The sequence below is a fragment of the Chiloscyllium plagiosum genome, unplaced genomic scaffold, assembly GCF_037043375.1.
Source record: "Chiloscyllium plagiosum isolate Xiang-an unplaced genomic scaffold, Cpla_swu_hap1 HiC_scaffold_27, whole genome shotgun sequence".
NCBI lineage: Eukaryota > Metazoa > Chordata > Chondrichthyes > Orectolobiformes > Hemiscylliidae > Chiloscyllium > Chiloscyllium plagiosum.
The window spans coordinates 10,947,035-10,961,819 of NW_028270165.1; the positions used below are offsets into that span (position 1 = coordinate 10,947,035).

Here is a 14,785-nt window from a genome sequence, read left to right on the forward strand (position 1 = left end):
GCCTGCTTCCACACTGTGGGGATTCTCTGAAGGAAGGGGTTTTTTTGGAAAGTGTTTTCTCGTTCTCGTCTGCTGCAAGCGTAGCGCATGCGCAGTGCGTCGTCCCGATGTGGGTCATGCCCGGCCCCCTAACCGTCACTTTTCCTCGACCCGCCCCTAGTTCCTTTGTGACGTCACAACGCGGAAGTGGCCCTGTCAGTTTCAAAGTGAATGTCCCGCCCTCTGGGCAACTCTTCATCCTGGGAGGGAGACAGAGATGGGAGGAGGGGAATTTGGTCACTTGTAGCAACTGGAGTGAATGCAGGGAGGGAGCAGCCTCCGCAAACTCAGGTATGTGTCTTAGTTACTCGGGTGAGGAGGGACGGAAGGATAGAGATTGGGAAGGGCTGGATATCTTTTCTGTTTTGATGTTTAAAATGCATCCGATTCCCACCAGTAACTGCAACAGGTGCAAGTACAGCACATGCAATATTCCTCATTGCAGCTTTAAGCCGGTTTTGCATCCTCTGTTCTTCCTCCACTTTGGCTCCAGCACATTCAGCTTCTTTCCCTCAGTCACATTCCTCCTCCCCCCCCCCCCCCCACCCCCCCATGTTCCAAGCTGACCCTCAAAAGATCGGTTTGTGCCTCCATTCTTTCCCGGTGGCGCCCATTACTCTTGTCTATTTCTTGCCTTATCCGGCCTTGTGCGTGAACAAAGTGTTTGGCGTATATCCTCTTTCACTGCCAGCTGCTTCCTTGTTTGCGAAAGCAACGTTTCCTCCCATTTTTCGCCGACACTGAGCCTTCTGACCTCCTTGATTGTGTTTTTTTTTGTTTTTGCAGAAGCAGGAAACAGGTGCTTATAACCGTTTGTACGAGCATATCTAGCTTAACCCTACACCCCCTCCCCTCAAAGCACCTTATCTGTTTGTCTGTAACATCCACCATTGTTTGCAGGCACATTTCATGTATGCACACTTTAGCTAATACAAAAGCAATTATGTATTTCCTTCACATAGTTTTCATTCTTGTTAACTCCACTCTTGGCTGAAACAATTATACACTGGCGTTAGTTCATTTATCTTGCAGAAGCAATTATGGTTGCAGAAGTAACACTGCTTTACCTATATCCCACAGGGGAGACCCTACAACCTTGTATAAAATAATGTGGGGCATGGCGAGGGTAAATAGACAAGATCTTTGATCTGGGATTGCTCATAGGTTTAGGGTGAGATTTAAAAGAAACCTAAGGGGCAACTCCTATATACAAAGGGTGGTGTGTGTAAAGAATGAGCTGCCAGAGGAAGTGGTGGCTGCTGGTACAATTACAACCTTTAAAAGGTATCTGGATGGGTATATGTTGGGAAGCATTTAGAGGGATATGGGCCAAGTGCTGGCAAATGGGACTGGATTGATTTAGGATATCTGGTCAGCATGGACTGAAGGGATTGTTTCTGTGCTGTACATCTGTGATTCTGGCTTGCCACAAATGTTTGTCACGCCTGTATGTTCAGTTTCTCCCTGGTGTTGGTGTTAACGCCTTGGTGTCTTATTTTGCTCCCCACATCCTGGAGACATTAACCGTTTCCTATCTGGTTGTTCTGATCTGGACTGCTGTCCGGATCTTCAGATTTCTGGGATTGGTCAATAAACACACCTGGAAATGACTCTTTGTCAATCACACAAGCAATAGTTTATTCTTTGATTCGTCTGGGTCTGTAGATTCTGATCAGCCCAGAAGGATTAGATTAGATTCCCAACAGTGTGGAAACAGGCCCTTCGGCCCAACCAGTCCACACTGATCCTCTGAAGAGTAGCCCACCCAGACACACCTCCCTCTAACTAATGCACCTAACATTATGGGCAGTTTAGCATGGCCAATTCACCAAACTGTACATCTTTGGATTGTGGGAGGAAACCAGAGCACCTGGAGGAAACCCATGCAGACATGGGGAGAATGTGCAAACTCCACAAGCCAGCCCCCCGAGGCTGGAATCGAACCTGGGACCCTGGTGCAGTGAGGCAGCAGTGCTAACCACTGGGCCACCGATGAGTACTCCTAGAGTGCCAGAAGAATCTGCCGACTTTTGCAGAGTTTGGATAGAACTTATGTACATTGTTTAGAGTCAGACATTGAGCATGATCACATAGTAACAACCAATCAGATCCTGCAAGGTCCTCGTGCAGTTTTGACTTAGCCGAGGGCGGCACGGCAGCTCAATGGTTAGCACTGCTGCCTCACAGCATCAGGGTCCCAGGTTCGATTCCAGCCTTGGGTGACCGTCTGTGTGGAGTTTGCACATTCTCCCTGTGTCTGCGTGGGTTTCCTCCGGGTGCTCCGGTTTCCTCCCAGAGTCCAAAGATGTGCAGGTCAGGTGGATTGGCCATGCTAAATTGCCCATTGTGTTAGGTACATTAGTCAGAGGGAAAATGGTTCTGGCTGGGTTACTCTTCGGAGGGTCAGTGTGGACTGGTTGGGCCGAAGGGCCTATTTCCAAACTGTAGGGAATATAATCTAATCTATCATAATTTCTTGTAGACAACTTGTTCTTGGAATCGTATTTGTCCTGTCTGGTGGTTAGGATTAAACCGTTACTTCTGCGATTGATGGTTAGGTTCACATTTGTTACTTCTGCATTTGCAGTTTTTTTCACTGGATTTATATCAGTCTGTGGTTTCTTGTTTGTTCTGAGTCGTGAGTATCTGCCTGACTCAGTCCCACCGAGTTAGCCAAGCAGAAGCCATTTTGTCCTACCTCCCATGTTAAAGTGGAGATTTGAGGTGGCCCAGGGAATCCTTTTGAGAATTCAGACCTGTAAAGCCTCTCTCTTGGTTTGTCCTGGAGATCATACTCTTTGGAAGCCTGGAATAAAAACCTCTCATCATAAAGTCCCAAAATGCAATTCAATTCAATCCATAGCAGATAAGCACGAAGAGTTAATTCTCTACGGGATTCAACAGCCTCAGCAATAAAATGGTCTCTCTCTCTCTCTTGTCCTTTTGAACTCTCAAGACAGCAAAGATTTATTTTGTGAATGCCCTGCTTGCAAGGGGTAGTAAGAATGCATTATAATGGACAAGATCCAACCATTAATTACAAAGTTATGGATAGTACCGAGTCTTGTTTCAGGGTCAGATTCAAAGACTATCATTCATTTCACAAGGGAACGGCTGTGAATGTTGCCACTTGGTGTCCTGTTCACACAGATTTACCGATGCTGAGGCAAATGTTCTTAATTGCCTTACAGCATCCTGTTATCACTTGGTGAGCCCAGGTGTCCCTATCTTTAAGTTCTCTCCTCTTTCTGAACCTTCCTGCCTGTTTATTTTCTAGTGCAGTAAATGTATTCAATAATTCAGCATTACATTTTAGTCTGAATGTTTAAAGACAAGTTTTAAGGCTATAGACTTTATCACCCAGATGCCCACACCCTCATTCCTCCCTCTGATTGCACCGCGATCACTGAAAGAGAAGGCTAGTCCAAACGAATGCCCTTCAAGGTGGTTCAACGATCAACATCCTGTAGAGCGGCACCACCATCCTCGCAGCTCATCTGGTCATATTTATCATCGCCATCGACACGTGTGGGTGAGCCATCGGATCACAAAAGGAACAAGTTCTGGGGCAAATCTATATCACTAAGGGACCTCATAAGCCTAGCAATTAAACACCTAATAATACCAATACCGACAAACAGACATAGCTAAATTGAGAAGCCAATTGTACCATGAGCCCGATCTGCAGTTTCCCCAACTGGTCCCTTCAGTCATTCTGTATCTCTTCTTGTATCTTAGTTAATATTGCCAGTGAGATTGGGAATGCCCATAGTGCATTTATCTTGGACAATGGTGCAGACCTCACCCTCCCGATCAAGTATATAGTCTAAGGCATACCGATTCTGCATAGAGTAAAGACACAGGTCTGAGAATCCCGGTTTACTCTGTTCCAGAGCCTCTTTAGTCTTATTTCCTCGAATGGTCAGGCCGCAAAAGAGGGAATTGCGGTTCTGTTGACTTGTCACCCCTGCTGACCCTTCCAACCTCAGGCGACTCTGGATTCCCCAGCCTATCGGGTGTCCTGTATTGTCACCCAGTCCCTTGGGATCCTTCCAATTGGAGCAAGGTTGGCTGAGAGCGACCGCTGCATCCTCCTCAGATGGAAGTTCCATCGACTTGTCCACTGGCCAGGACAAGGTACTGTTGTGGGAACAAGGGCTCCGATACTGACCGTATGAGGGATATCTTTGCCATCCAGGATGAGGAAATTGGTAGCTTTACCTTAGCTGAAGAAATAATAGTCTGGTTTGGTGTATATTAGGGAGAGTTTGCCAAAATAGGTTCCTGAAATGTTACAGCAGGGGGTGTGCACAGGTCTACAGGAGTAAAGGGTCGAGGTTTTGCAAGAGGAGTCGCTTGAGCGCTGTAAATAAAATGGGCCAAGTGACTCAAGCACTTGCACTGTATGGGAGACAATGGTCCTCAGAATGCTGTTCCCATTGGGCTCTCCCTTAGCTCTGTTGTACATGATCTTGGTGACAGTATCAGATTCTGAAAAGAGAAAAGGCCTATAAATGCACAAGGGAAGGGTTCCTTTCCAGGTCCATGTGCCGCATAAGGCCTGCTGTACCCCAGCCAGTGTTACACCAGCTGTTTGTATACACAGACTGGAGGTATTGGAAAGTGATATTTCTCTTCGCAGGGTCGGCAGTAGGAAGTCTGACGAATAGAATGGAATCGGGGACTGGGGACGGGGCAAGTAAGTCATCTCCCAATAGAGAGGAGTAACATACTACTGCCTCTGGGGTGAAGAGCGTTCTGTGGGCCTGTATAAATAAGTTGTTTGTGGATTGAGGAGTTTCCCTTATCAGGCTTCCCTTTTCTCGAGTCGGCCCGTCCTGCAAAAAGGGATGGTGTACCTCGGCGTCCTTAAAATATTTACCATAATAATGGGGTTGATCATTTTTTATCCTCACTAGCTTGCGTCTGCAGGTAAAATAAAAAAAACATGGTAACGACATGGTAACTCCCACTGATTTCTACTGTCCAGATGGACCATCTGGTCTTTCTGTTCAAGTATCTGTAATAAGATTAACATTAGAACAACAGCAAGATTCAAAAACCCAACTGGACAGGGTGCACTCCTTTTGTTGAGATTCCAGGATTCTCTCCACCTCTTCCCCCCTTTTGATTGGTGCGGTCAATCAATTTACAACAGTGCAGTTGGACCCAAGCTGAGCGCTCAGCGACTGTGACCGCTGTAGGGGTGGGAAGTAAAACCTGGAAGGGGCCATCCCAACGAGGTTGGAGACCTTTGCCAGTCCAGTTCTTGACGAGCACCAATGAACCAGGCTCTACCCGTGACGAGGCTGAAAGGGAGGGTACATCGCTGTAGGCCTCACGCTCCTGGGAGTGAAAGGCACGCATAACACTAGTTAGAGCAAGAACATAACCAATCATTGCTTTGGTCATGTGGTGGAAGTGGACTGAGAAGGGAGCCGAATCGTTCCAAGGGCTACGGAGGCGGTGACCAGAGAGACACTCAGCTGGAGACAGTCGCGTCTTGCCCGCAGACATGGATTGCATCTGGAATAAGGCCACAGGGATTAGCATAACCAGGAGGGGCCAGACTCTGCCATTAATTTGGCAAGTTTAGTTTTGAGTCTGGTTAAAACATTCAACAAGGTCGGCCGCCTGAGGATGATAAGCTCCATGCAGTTGCCGACAAATACAAAGCTGGGAACAGAGTTCTCCGTTAATATTACCTACAAAGTGTGGTCCATTGTCCGAGCTAATGCACGCAGGTATACTGAAGCGGGGAATTATTTCCTTAAACAAAATCTACACCACATTCTCAGCAGTAGCGTTAGGAGGAGGGTCGGCTTCAATCCACTTCGAAAAGACATCAACAATAAGCAAAACATATATTTCTAGCAACTCAACTCATTTCTCCAACTCAATGAAGTCCAGTTGAAGTGTCTCCAAGGGACCCTCCAGCAAGAGAGTTCTCGTAGAGATACTTGAGGTGGGGGATCGCCTACCCACTAACCTGTTTGATCACGTACAACATCCTGATCGGAAAAGCCACTGACTGAGTATCGATGCGATCTGGAATGATCTGAGATTATCCTGATGTCATCTGGTGCACCAGACCAGACGCTTTCAACGTGAAGTCGCTTGAACGATGGCGTGAGCTGCCAGAGGAAGTGGTGGGTGCTGGTACAATGACAAGTTAAAAGGCTCCTGGACGGGCATCTGAATATGAAGGGTTCAGATGGGTCGAGGACAAGTGATGGTAAACTGGAGTCATAGAGACGTACAGCACAGAAACAGACCCTTCGGTCCAACTCGTCCTTGCTGACAAGATAGCCAATCCAATTTAGTCCCAGTTGCCAGCACCCGGCCCATATAGGGGCCAAGTGATGGCAAACGTGACTAGATTAATTTAGGAAATCTGGGCAGCTCGGGCAGATTGGGCCAATGAGTCTGTTTCCGTGCTGTGTGACTCTAATTGTCCTCGGTGAAAGCAGAAGTGTGGTTGTGAAGGCTGGACTTTCATAGCATGTTTTGCTCTGACTGGGAGCAGAAGAGTTTGACTGAAGTGTGTCGGTGTTAATGCCTTGATGTCTCATTTTACTCCCACCTTCCCGGGGTCATTAACCATTTTGTGTCTGGTCCTTCCTCAAGAAGCTGCATTGCAGGTTCACCCTGAATTGACACTTTTTTTTTTGTTTCCCAAAATCAGACCTGCTCACTCTCAGCAGGATCCCAGTGTTGTGAAAGATATTAACTTTCAGGTGGAGGTATCCAAAATTCAGAGAGATGTCAGTCTTGATGTTTTTGCTTTTTCTGCCCCTGTAAGATCCTGAATCAGCACCTTAAGGGGAATTAGTTAGAGCTGAGTGAGAACAGAGGAGGAGAGAGAGTGGGATGGTGCTTTCAATTTTGTGGAACAACAAAAGAATATTCCACAGAAAGTAGAATTGCTTGTTCTGAATTTCTACCCTGCACTGATAGTGATGACTTTTGTAATCTCTTTTTGCAGAGTATTTGAAAATCTGAAGACTGAAGTTTCAAAATTAACGGATGAGGGGCTTATGCCTGAAACATTGACTCTCCTGCTCCTCGGATGCTGCCTGACCTGCTGTGCTTTTCCAACGCCACATTTTTCGACTGAACGTCCAGTGTCTGCAGTCCTCACTTTGATGTCAATGTCTGACAGTCACACAATCCATCGGGACCGCAACAAGTTTTGAATGTGATTTCTGTGAGAGGGATCAACGCTTTTTGGTTCCTGTTTGAGGACGTTTTCAGCATCAGTGGGACTGGACAAGAGACCCCACTGTTGCAGCGCACTGTTTGTGGAGCCTGAAAGGGGATTTCATGGCAGGGAGGAGCTCTACACGTGTTTGTGTGCAGCTGAAGCTGTGGCCATGGAGAAACCTGAGGAATCCCGCCCTGTGGAGAAACCATGGAAGTGTGGTGACTGTGGGAAAGGCTTCCGTGTCCCGTCTGCCCTGGAGACCCATCGGCGCAGTCACACCGGGGAGAGGCCATTCCCCTGCACCGACTACGGGAAGGCCTTCAGACATTCCTCCCACCTGGTGGCCCACCAGCAGGACCACACGGGGGTGAGGCCCTTCAGCTGCCCAGAGTCAGGGAAGGCCTTTACCCAGGCCTCCACCCTGCTGAGGCACCAGCGTGTCCACACGGGGGAAAGGCCCTTCAGCTGCTCCGACTGCGGGAAGGCCTTCAGCAATTCCTCCAACCTGCTGACCCACCAGCGCGTCCACTTGGGGGAGAGGCCGTTCACCTGCTCTCAGTGCGGGAAGGGCTTCACCTGCTCCTCCAACCTGCGGAGCCACCAGCGGGTCCACACGGGGGAGAGGCCCTTCAGCTGTCTCGAGTGCGGGAAGGCCTTCAGCACTTCCTCCACCCTGCTGACCCACCAGCATGTCTACACGGGGGAGAGGCCGTTCACCTGCTCTCAGTGCGGGAAGGGCTTCACTTGCTCCTCCAACCTGCAGAGCCACCAACGGGTCCACACGGGCGAGAGGCCCTTCAGCTGCCCCGAGTGCGGGAAGGCCTTCAGCACTTCCTCCAACCTGCTGACCCACCAGCGTGTCCACACGGGGGAGAGGCCGTTCACCTGCTCTCAGTGCGGGAAGGGCTTCACCTGCTCCTCAAACCTGCAGGGCCACCGGCGGGTCCACACGGGCGAGAGGCCCTTCAGCTGCCCCGAGTGTGGGAAGGGCTTCACTTGCTCCTCCAACCTCCAGACCCACCAGCGTGTCCACACGGAGGAGAGGCCGTTCATCTGCTCTCAATGCGGGAAGGGTTTCACTTGCTCCTCCACCCTGCAGAGCCACCAGCATGTCCATACAGGGGAGAGGCCCTTCAGCTGCCCCGAGTGTGGGAAGGGCTTCACCTGCTCCTCCATCCTCCAGACCCACCAGCGGGTCCACACGGGGGAGAGGCCGTTCAGCTGCCCAGAGTGCGGGAAGGCCTTTACCCATGTCTTCTCCCTGATGAGGCACCAGCAGATCCACACAGGGGAGAGGCCCTTCAGCTGCCCAGAGTGCGGGAAGGCCTTTACCCAGGTCTCCACACTGCTGAGGCACCAGCGTGTCCACACGCGGGAGAGGCCCTTCAGCTGCACCGAGTGTGGGAAAGCCTTCAGCACTTCCTCCAACCTGCTGACCCACCAGCATGTCCACACAGGGGAGAGACCGTTCACCTGCCCTCAGTGCGGGAAGGGCTTCACCTTCTCCTCCAACCTCCAGACCCACCAGCGGGTCCACACCGGGGAGAGGCCCTTCAGCTGCCCCGAGTGTGGGAAGGCCTTTACCCAGGCCTCCACCCTGCTGACCCACCAGCGGGTCCACACCGGGGAGAGGCCGTTTACCTGCTCTCAGTGCGGGAAGGGCTTCACCTACTCCTCCAACCTGCGGAAGCACCAGCGAGTTCACGTGCCATCGCAGGGGGATTGAAGGAATGACAGCCGAGTGCCAATATCGATTGGACTATCAACCCGGTTCCGGGGACTCCCGAGTTCGAATCCTGCCACGACAGATGGCTGAATTGGTATTCGGTCAGAAATGTGGAGTTCGGAATCTAACGATGAGACCGTTTCAGGGAGGGGGTGGTGCGGGGAAGAAAGCCCCCATCTGATTCACTCTCTCCCTTGTTAGGTAAGGGAACCGCCATTGTGGGAAAGGATTCACTCAGTCGTTCCAGCTGCACCCTTTACCCGGTCTGGCCTACACGTGACCCCAGACCCACAGCAGTCTGGTTGACTCTACACTGCCCCTTCCTGGCAAATGAGCAGGGAGAAACTTACTTGTTGAGAGGGTATGGGTTGAAATTGCTGAGTGAGGCAATACTTCCTCCGGGTTATGGCTTTACCAAGGATCCAATTACAAAGGGACAACTTGGTGCTGGCCAATAGCAAAGACAGTGTGGTGGTGGGGTTGGGGTGGGGGCGGGGTGGTGGGTGAGTAGGAGGGGAAGTGTGGTGTCGGGGGAGGAGGGGAGGTGTGGTGTGTGCACTTTCACCTTGAGCTGTTCAAAAACTACTTTTTCTCTGCCTTTTTGCTGGGGGGATCTCAAGCTGTAACAAAGTTGGGTTGCAATAAAGGTTACCTGAACTTACCACCGGGCTCAGACTCTCATTGAAAGCTTTGAGCTCCAAGAGGTTTTTGTTTTAAAGCTGCTCATTTCTTTCAGCCTCCTGCACTAAGTTTAGAACATAGAACAAAGAACATAGAACAATCCAACACAGAACAGGCCCTTCGGCCCTCGATGTTGCGTCGACCTGCGAACTATTCTCAGCTCGTTCCCCTACACTATCCCAAAATCATCCATGCACTTATGTAAGGATTGTTTAAATCTCCCTAATGTGGCTGAGTTGACGACCTTAACAGGTAGGGCATTCCCCTCCCTTACCACTCTCCGTGTAAAGAACTTGTCTCTGACATCTGTCTTAAAGCTGTCACCCCTCAATTTGTAGTTATGCCCCCTCGTACACGCTGACGTGATCATCCTCGGAAAAAGTCTTTCTCTGTCTACCCTATCTAATCCTCTGATCATCTTGTATGTCCCTATCAAATCCCCCCCTTAGCCGCCTTCTTTCCAATGAGAAAAGGCCCAAGTCTCTCAGCCTTTCGTCATAAAACCTTCCCTCCAGACCAGGCAACATCCTGGTAAATCTCCTCTGCTTTTCCAATGCTTCCACATCCTTTCTGTAATTGGGTGACCAGAACTGTACACAATATTCCAAGGGTGGCCGCATCAGCGTTTTGTATAGTTGCAGCATGATATTGCGGTTCGGAACTCAATCCCTCTACCAATGAAACCTAACACACCGTATGCCTTCTTCACAGCACTATCCACCTGGGTGGCAACTTTCAGGGATCTACGCACATGGACTCCAAGATCCCTCTGCACATCCACACTACCAAGAATCTTTACATTGACCAAGTACTCTGCCATCCTGTTATTCTTCCCAAAGTGCATCACCTCGCATTTAGCTGCATTGAACTCCATTTGCCACCTCTCAGCCCAATTCTGCAGTTTATCCAAATTTCCCCCTGCAACCTGTAACATTCTTCCAAACTGTCCAGGACTCCACCGACTTTAGTGTCGTCTGCAAATTTACTAATCCGTCCACCTATGCCTGTGTCTAAGTCAGTTATAAAAATTACAAACAGCAGTGGTCCTGAAACTAGTAACCGGACTCCAGACTGAATATTTTCCATCAACCACCACTCGCTGCCTTCTTCCAGTTTCTAATCCAAACTGCTAAATCACCCTCAATTTCATGCCTCTGCATTTTCTCCATCAGCCTACCATGTGGAACCTTATCAAAGGTTTTACTGAAGTCCAAGTATACCACACCAACTGCCCTACCCTCATCTACATGCTTGGTCACCTTCTCAAAGAACTCAATGAGGTTTGTGAAACGTGACCTACCCTCGACGAAACCATGTTGACTATCTGAAATCAAATTGTTGCTTACTAGATGATTTTAAATCTTCTCTTATAATCCTTTCCAAAATCTTTTCTACAATAGATGTAAGGCTCACTGGTCTATAATTACCTGGGTCATCTCTGCTGCCCTACTTGAACAAGGGCATAATATTTGCAATCCTCCAGTCCTCGGGTACTAAACCCATAGATAACGATGACTCAAATATCAAAGCCAAAGGCTCTGCTATCTCCTTCCCAGCTTCCCAGAGAATCCTCGGATAAATCCCATCCAGCCCAGGGGACTTGTCTACTTTCACTCCTTCTCGAATTGATAACACCTGTGTGTAACTAACCTCGATCCTTTCAAGTCTAATATCTCGTACCTCATTCTTTTCCAGAGTGAACACTGATGAGAAATGTTCATTTAGCACCTCTCCGATCTCTACAATCTCCACACTCAACTTCCCACTTCTGTCTTTGGCTCTATTCCTACCCTAATCATCCTTTTATTCCTCACATACCTATAGAAAGCTTTAGGGTTCTCCTTTATTCTATTTGCTAAAGACTGCTCGTGCCCTCTCTTTTCTCTTCTTAACTCTCTCTTTAAATCCTTCCTCGGTGATCTGTAATTCTCTATCGCCTCATCTGTACCATCTTGCCTCATCGACACATAAGCCTCATGGAACAGCATCATAAGACACAAAACGTATATCAAAAGATCAGTGTCATGAAACTGATAGAAAATATTGAACAAACTTAGATAGTCTTCACCTCTTAGAATGGGTGCGGGCTTTGGTTCATTAATATGTAACAATGTTCTTGAGATGACTTAAGGTTTTATGAAAAAAAGACATCTCCGCAGTCAATGCATTAAAGGTGTGAGATTTGAGTCTGTCAGTATTCCAATCTTGAATCAGACTGGTTCTGTTTCCAAAGTCAGAATTTGTAAAATATTACATGCATTGACTGCCTGCAGATTGTGTGCTTTTTGAACAAAATTGAATCTATCTGCAAATATAATTCTGCCAATACAATTTCACCCCAAAGAGTAGTGTGTGTGTGCGTGTGAGAGTGTGCAGAAGTGTGTGTGTGTATATGCTTGGGAAAGTGAGAGTGTGATGGAGTATGAGGCTGTGAGTGTGACAGAGTGTTGAGGGGTGTGTGTCTGTCTGTCTGAGAGGTAGAGTATGTGTGTGGGAGAGAGAGGCTTAATAAAAGCAAGGGGTTGTACAGTTAATGGTCGGGCCATGAGTCGTGTTATAGAACAGACAGACATGGGCGGGAGGTGTTCAGGTACATAGTTCTTTGGAAGTTGCATCACTGCTAGACAGGGAGGTTAAGGTGGCATTTCACAACATTGCCTTCATTGTTCACACCATTGAGTATAGGGGTTGGGACATCATGTTGAGGTTGTACAAGATGTTGGTGAGGCCACTTTCAGAGTACTGAGTACAGTTCTGGTGGCCCTGTAATTGGAAGAATACTATTAGAGAGGGTTTAATAAAGATTTACCAGGATGTTGTAAGGACTGCAGGGTTTGAGTTTGTAAGGAGAGGCTGGGACTTTATTCACTGGAGCACAGGAGGTTGGGGAGCGACCTCATTGAGATTGATAAAATCATGAGGAGTGGAGGTAACATGAATAGCAAATGCTCTTGCTTAGCGTCGGGGAGCTCGAAACTAGGGGGGGCATTTTTTTTAAATGTAAGGAGAGAGATTTAAAAGGAACCGGAGGGGATTTTGAAAGAGAGTGAGTTGCATGTGGAATGAACTTGCTGAGGATGTGGTAGGTGCAGGTACATTTACAACATTTAAACAGCATTTGGATGGGTATCTGAATAGAAAGGTTTAGAGGGATATGGGCCAAATGCAGGCAAGGCCATTCAGCCCATCTATTTCACTCTGTCCCTCTGAACAGTATCCCACCCATACCCAAACCCTTACTCCGTATTTCCCATGGCCAAGCCACCCTAACCTGTACATCCCTGGTCACTATGGGTAACTTAGCACGGCCAATTCTCCCTAACCTACACCCAAATCTATAACTTACCTTCTCAAAAATGTAATTTAAATGCACAGCTTTTCTAAGAAAAATGTCAGTCTGACTCAACATTCGGACACGGACAGAATTCACACCGATTGTCTCTTAAAGGGATATTTCTGCTTATAAATAGGGCAATGTCTCTTCGAAATGTAGATTCATTTAGATATAACTGCGTCACTTTACATATTAAGATATCCCTTTGAGTGTGTCCACATCCCTTTGAAATATAATCTCTTTATTTACATCTCTTTATTTGCAGAAATACCAGTTAAAATGTCCATGTCCCTTTAAAATGCAGATTGCTCACTTTAGATATGACGCCGTTCCGTTAGATGTGGGAATATCTGTTTAAATTGAGCCGTGAGCTTTCCCAATGTAGACAGGGCTCCTGGAAACGTGGCAGTGTCCCCCCTGCAGCTGCAGAGCGAGACAGGAGAGTTTGTTTTTGTGAATGAGCAGTTGTAGCGCGAGGTGGCTGTTGCTTGGTGACGGTGAGGCTCCCCCGGCCCCGCCCATCCCCCCGTGCAGACGTCACGCGGGGGCGAAGGCGGTTGGGAGGAGAAGTCGCTCGAGCGGGGAGGCGGCGGGAGGGCGGCCGTTAGGAAAATGGCGCCGTGCGGCCCGGGGCAGACACCCGTCACTGGGCACCGCCGCCTTCCTGGCGCAGCTGCTGTGTCACGGCCACACCGGCCGGCTGTACAGCAGGCAGGAGCCGGTGAGCATTCTGGTGCATAATCTCCTTCACTAGCATCCCGTCCCGTCCAGTCCAGTCAAGGACACTATGCACCAGCATGTATATGTTCCTCAGTCATTGAAGGGAAAGGACCTGTTGAGAATGGTTAGTAAAGGATGTGGTGCACTAAGCCTTGTTAACATGGATATAGTTTGTTATTTGGAAAAGTAGAGTCACAGAGATGTACAGCACGGAAACAGACCCATTCGGTCCAACCTGTCCATGCCAACCGGATATCCTAAATTAATCTAGTCCCATTTGCCAACACTTGGCTCATATCCTACTAATCCCTTCCTGTTCATATACCCATCCAGATATGTTTTAAATGCTGTAATTATACCGGCCTCCACTACTTCCTCTGGCAGTTCATTCTATACATGCACCACCCTCTGCATGGAAAAGTTGCCCCTTAGGTACCTTTACTATCTTTCTACTTCACCCTAAACCTATGCCCTCTAGTTGTAAGCCTCACCCCTACACTGACGAAAAGACATTTAAAAAATATTTGAGCAGCCAGACAAAATGCAAAAGCTATAAAATGTTGAGCCACATGGGGAAAAAGAACTGTGGCTCTACCCTTTATTTCTCCTATTGGCATTTGAACACTTAACATCTGTCTATAACACCAGCATCGCCACAGAGCATATTGTGTCTGCTCCTCGGTGTGAACAGCAGTGCACCTGCTCGCTGGTGTCACTAACACATTGTCCATGCTCCTCGCTGTTGGCAGAAAGGGTGACATCGCTTATCTCTGTTCCTAAAGGTCTTCCTTTTATTCTTAAAGCTATGCCCTCTGGTCCTAGTCTCTCCTACCAATGGAAACATCTTCCCAATGTCATTGCACTGTGGGGATGAAGCCCTATCCTGCCTGGTAATTTCTGCTGGTGGGTGAGACTAGGCCTCAAGGTTAGAGGGAGGAGCTTTCAGACAGGGGAGGAGCTTTCAGACAGATGAGGAGGAACTGCTTTTCCCAGAGGGTCATGAATCTATGGAATAGTGTAGATTAGAGTGGTGCTGGAAAAGCACAGCAAGTCAGGCAGCATCCGAGGAGCAGGAAAATCG

At 48.4% G+C, this 14,785-nt stretch overlaps 1 protein-coding gene across 1 annotated transcript; it reads left to right on the top strand.

Annotated features, from left to right (window-relative positions):
• Positions 1 to 226: 226 nt before the first annotated feature.
• LOC148143100 (uncharacterized) lies at positions 227 to 8,969 on the top strand. The gene is made up of 2 exons (XM_087973996.1): positions 227 to 330; positions 7,025 to 8,969. The coding sequence occupies exon 2, from the start codon at positions 7,413 to 7,415 to the stop codon at positions 8,967 to 8,969; it is 1,557 nt and encodes a 518-aa protein (XP_087830122.1). The 5' UTR covers positions 227 to 330; positions 7,025 to 7,412.
• Positions 8,970 to 14,785: the final 5,816 nt, after the last annotated feature.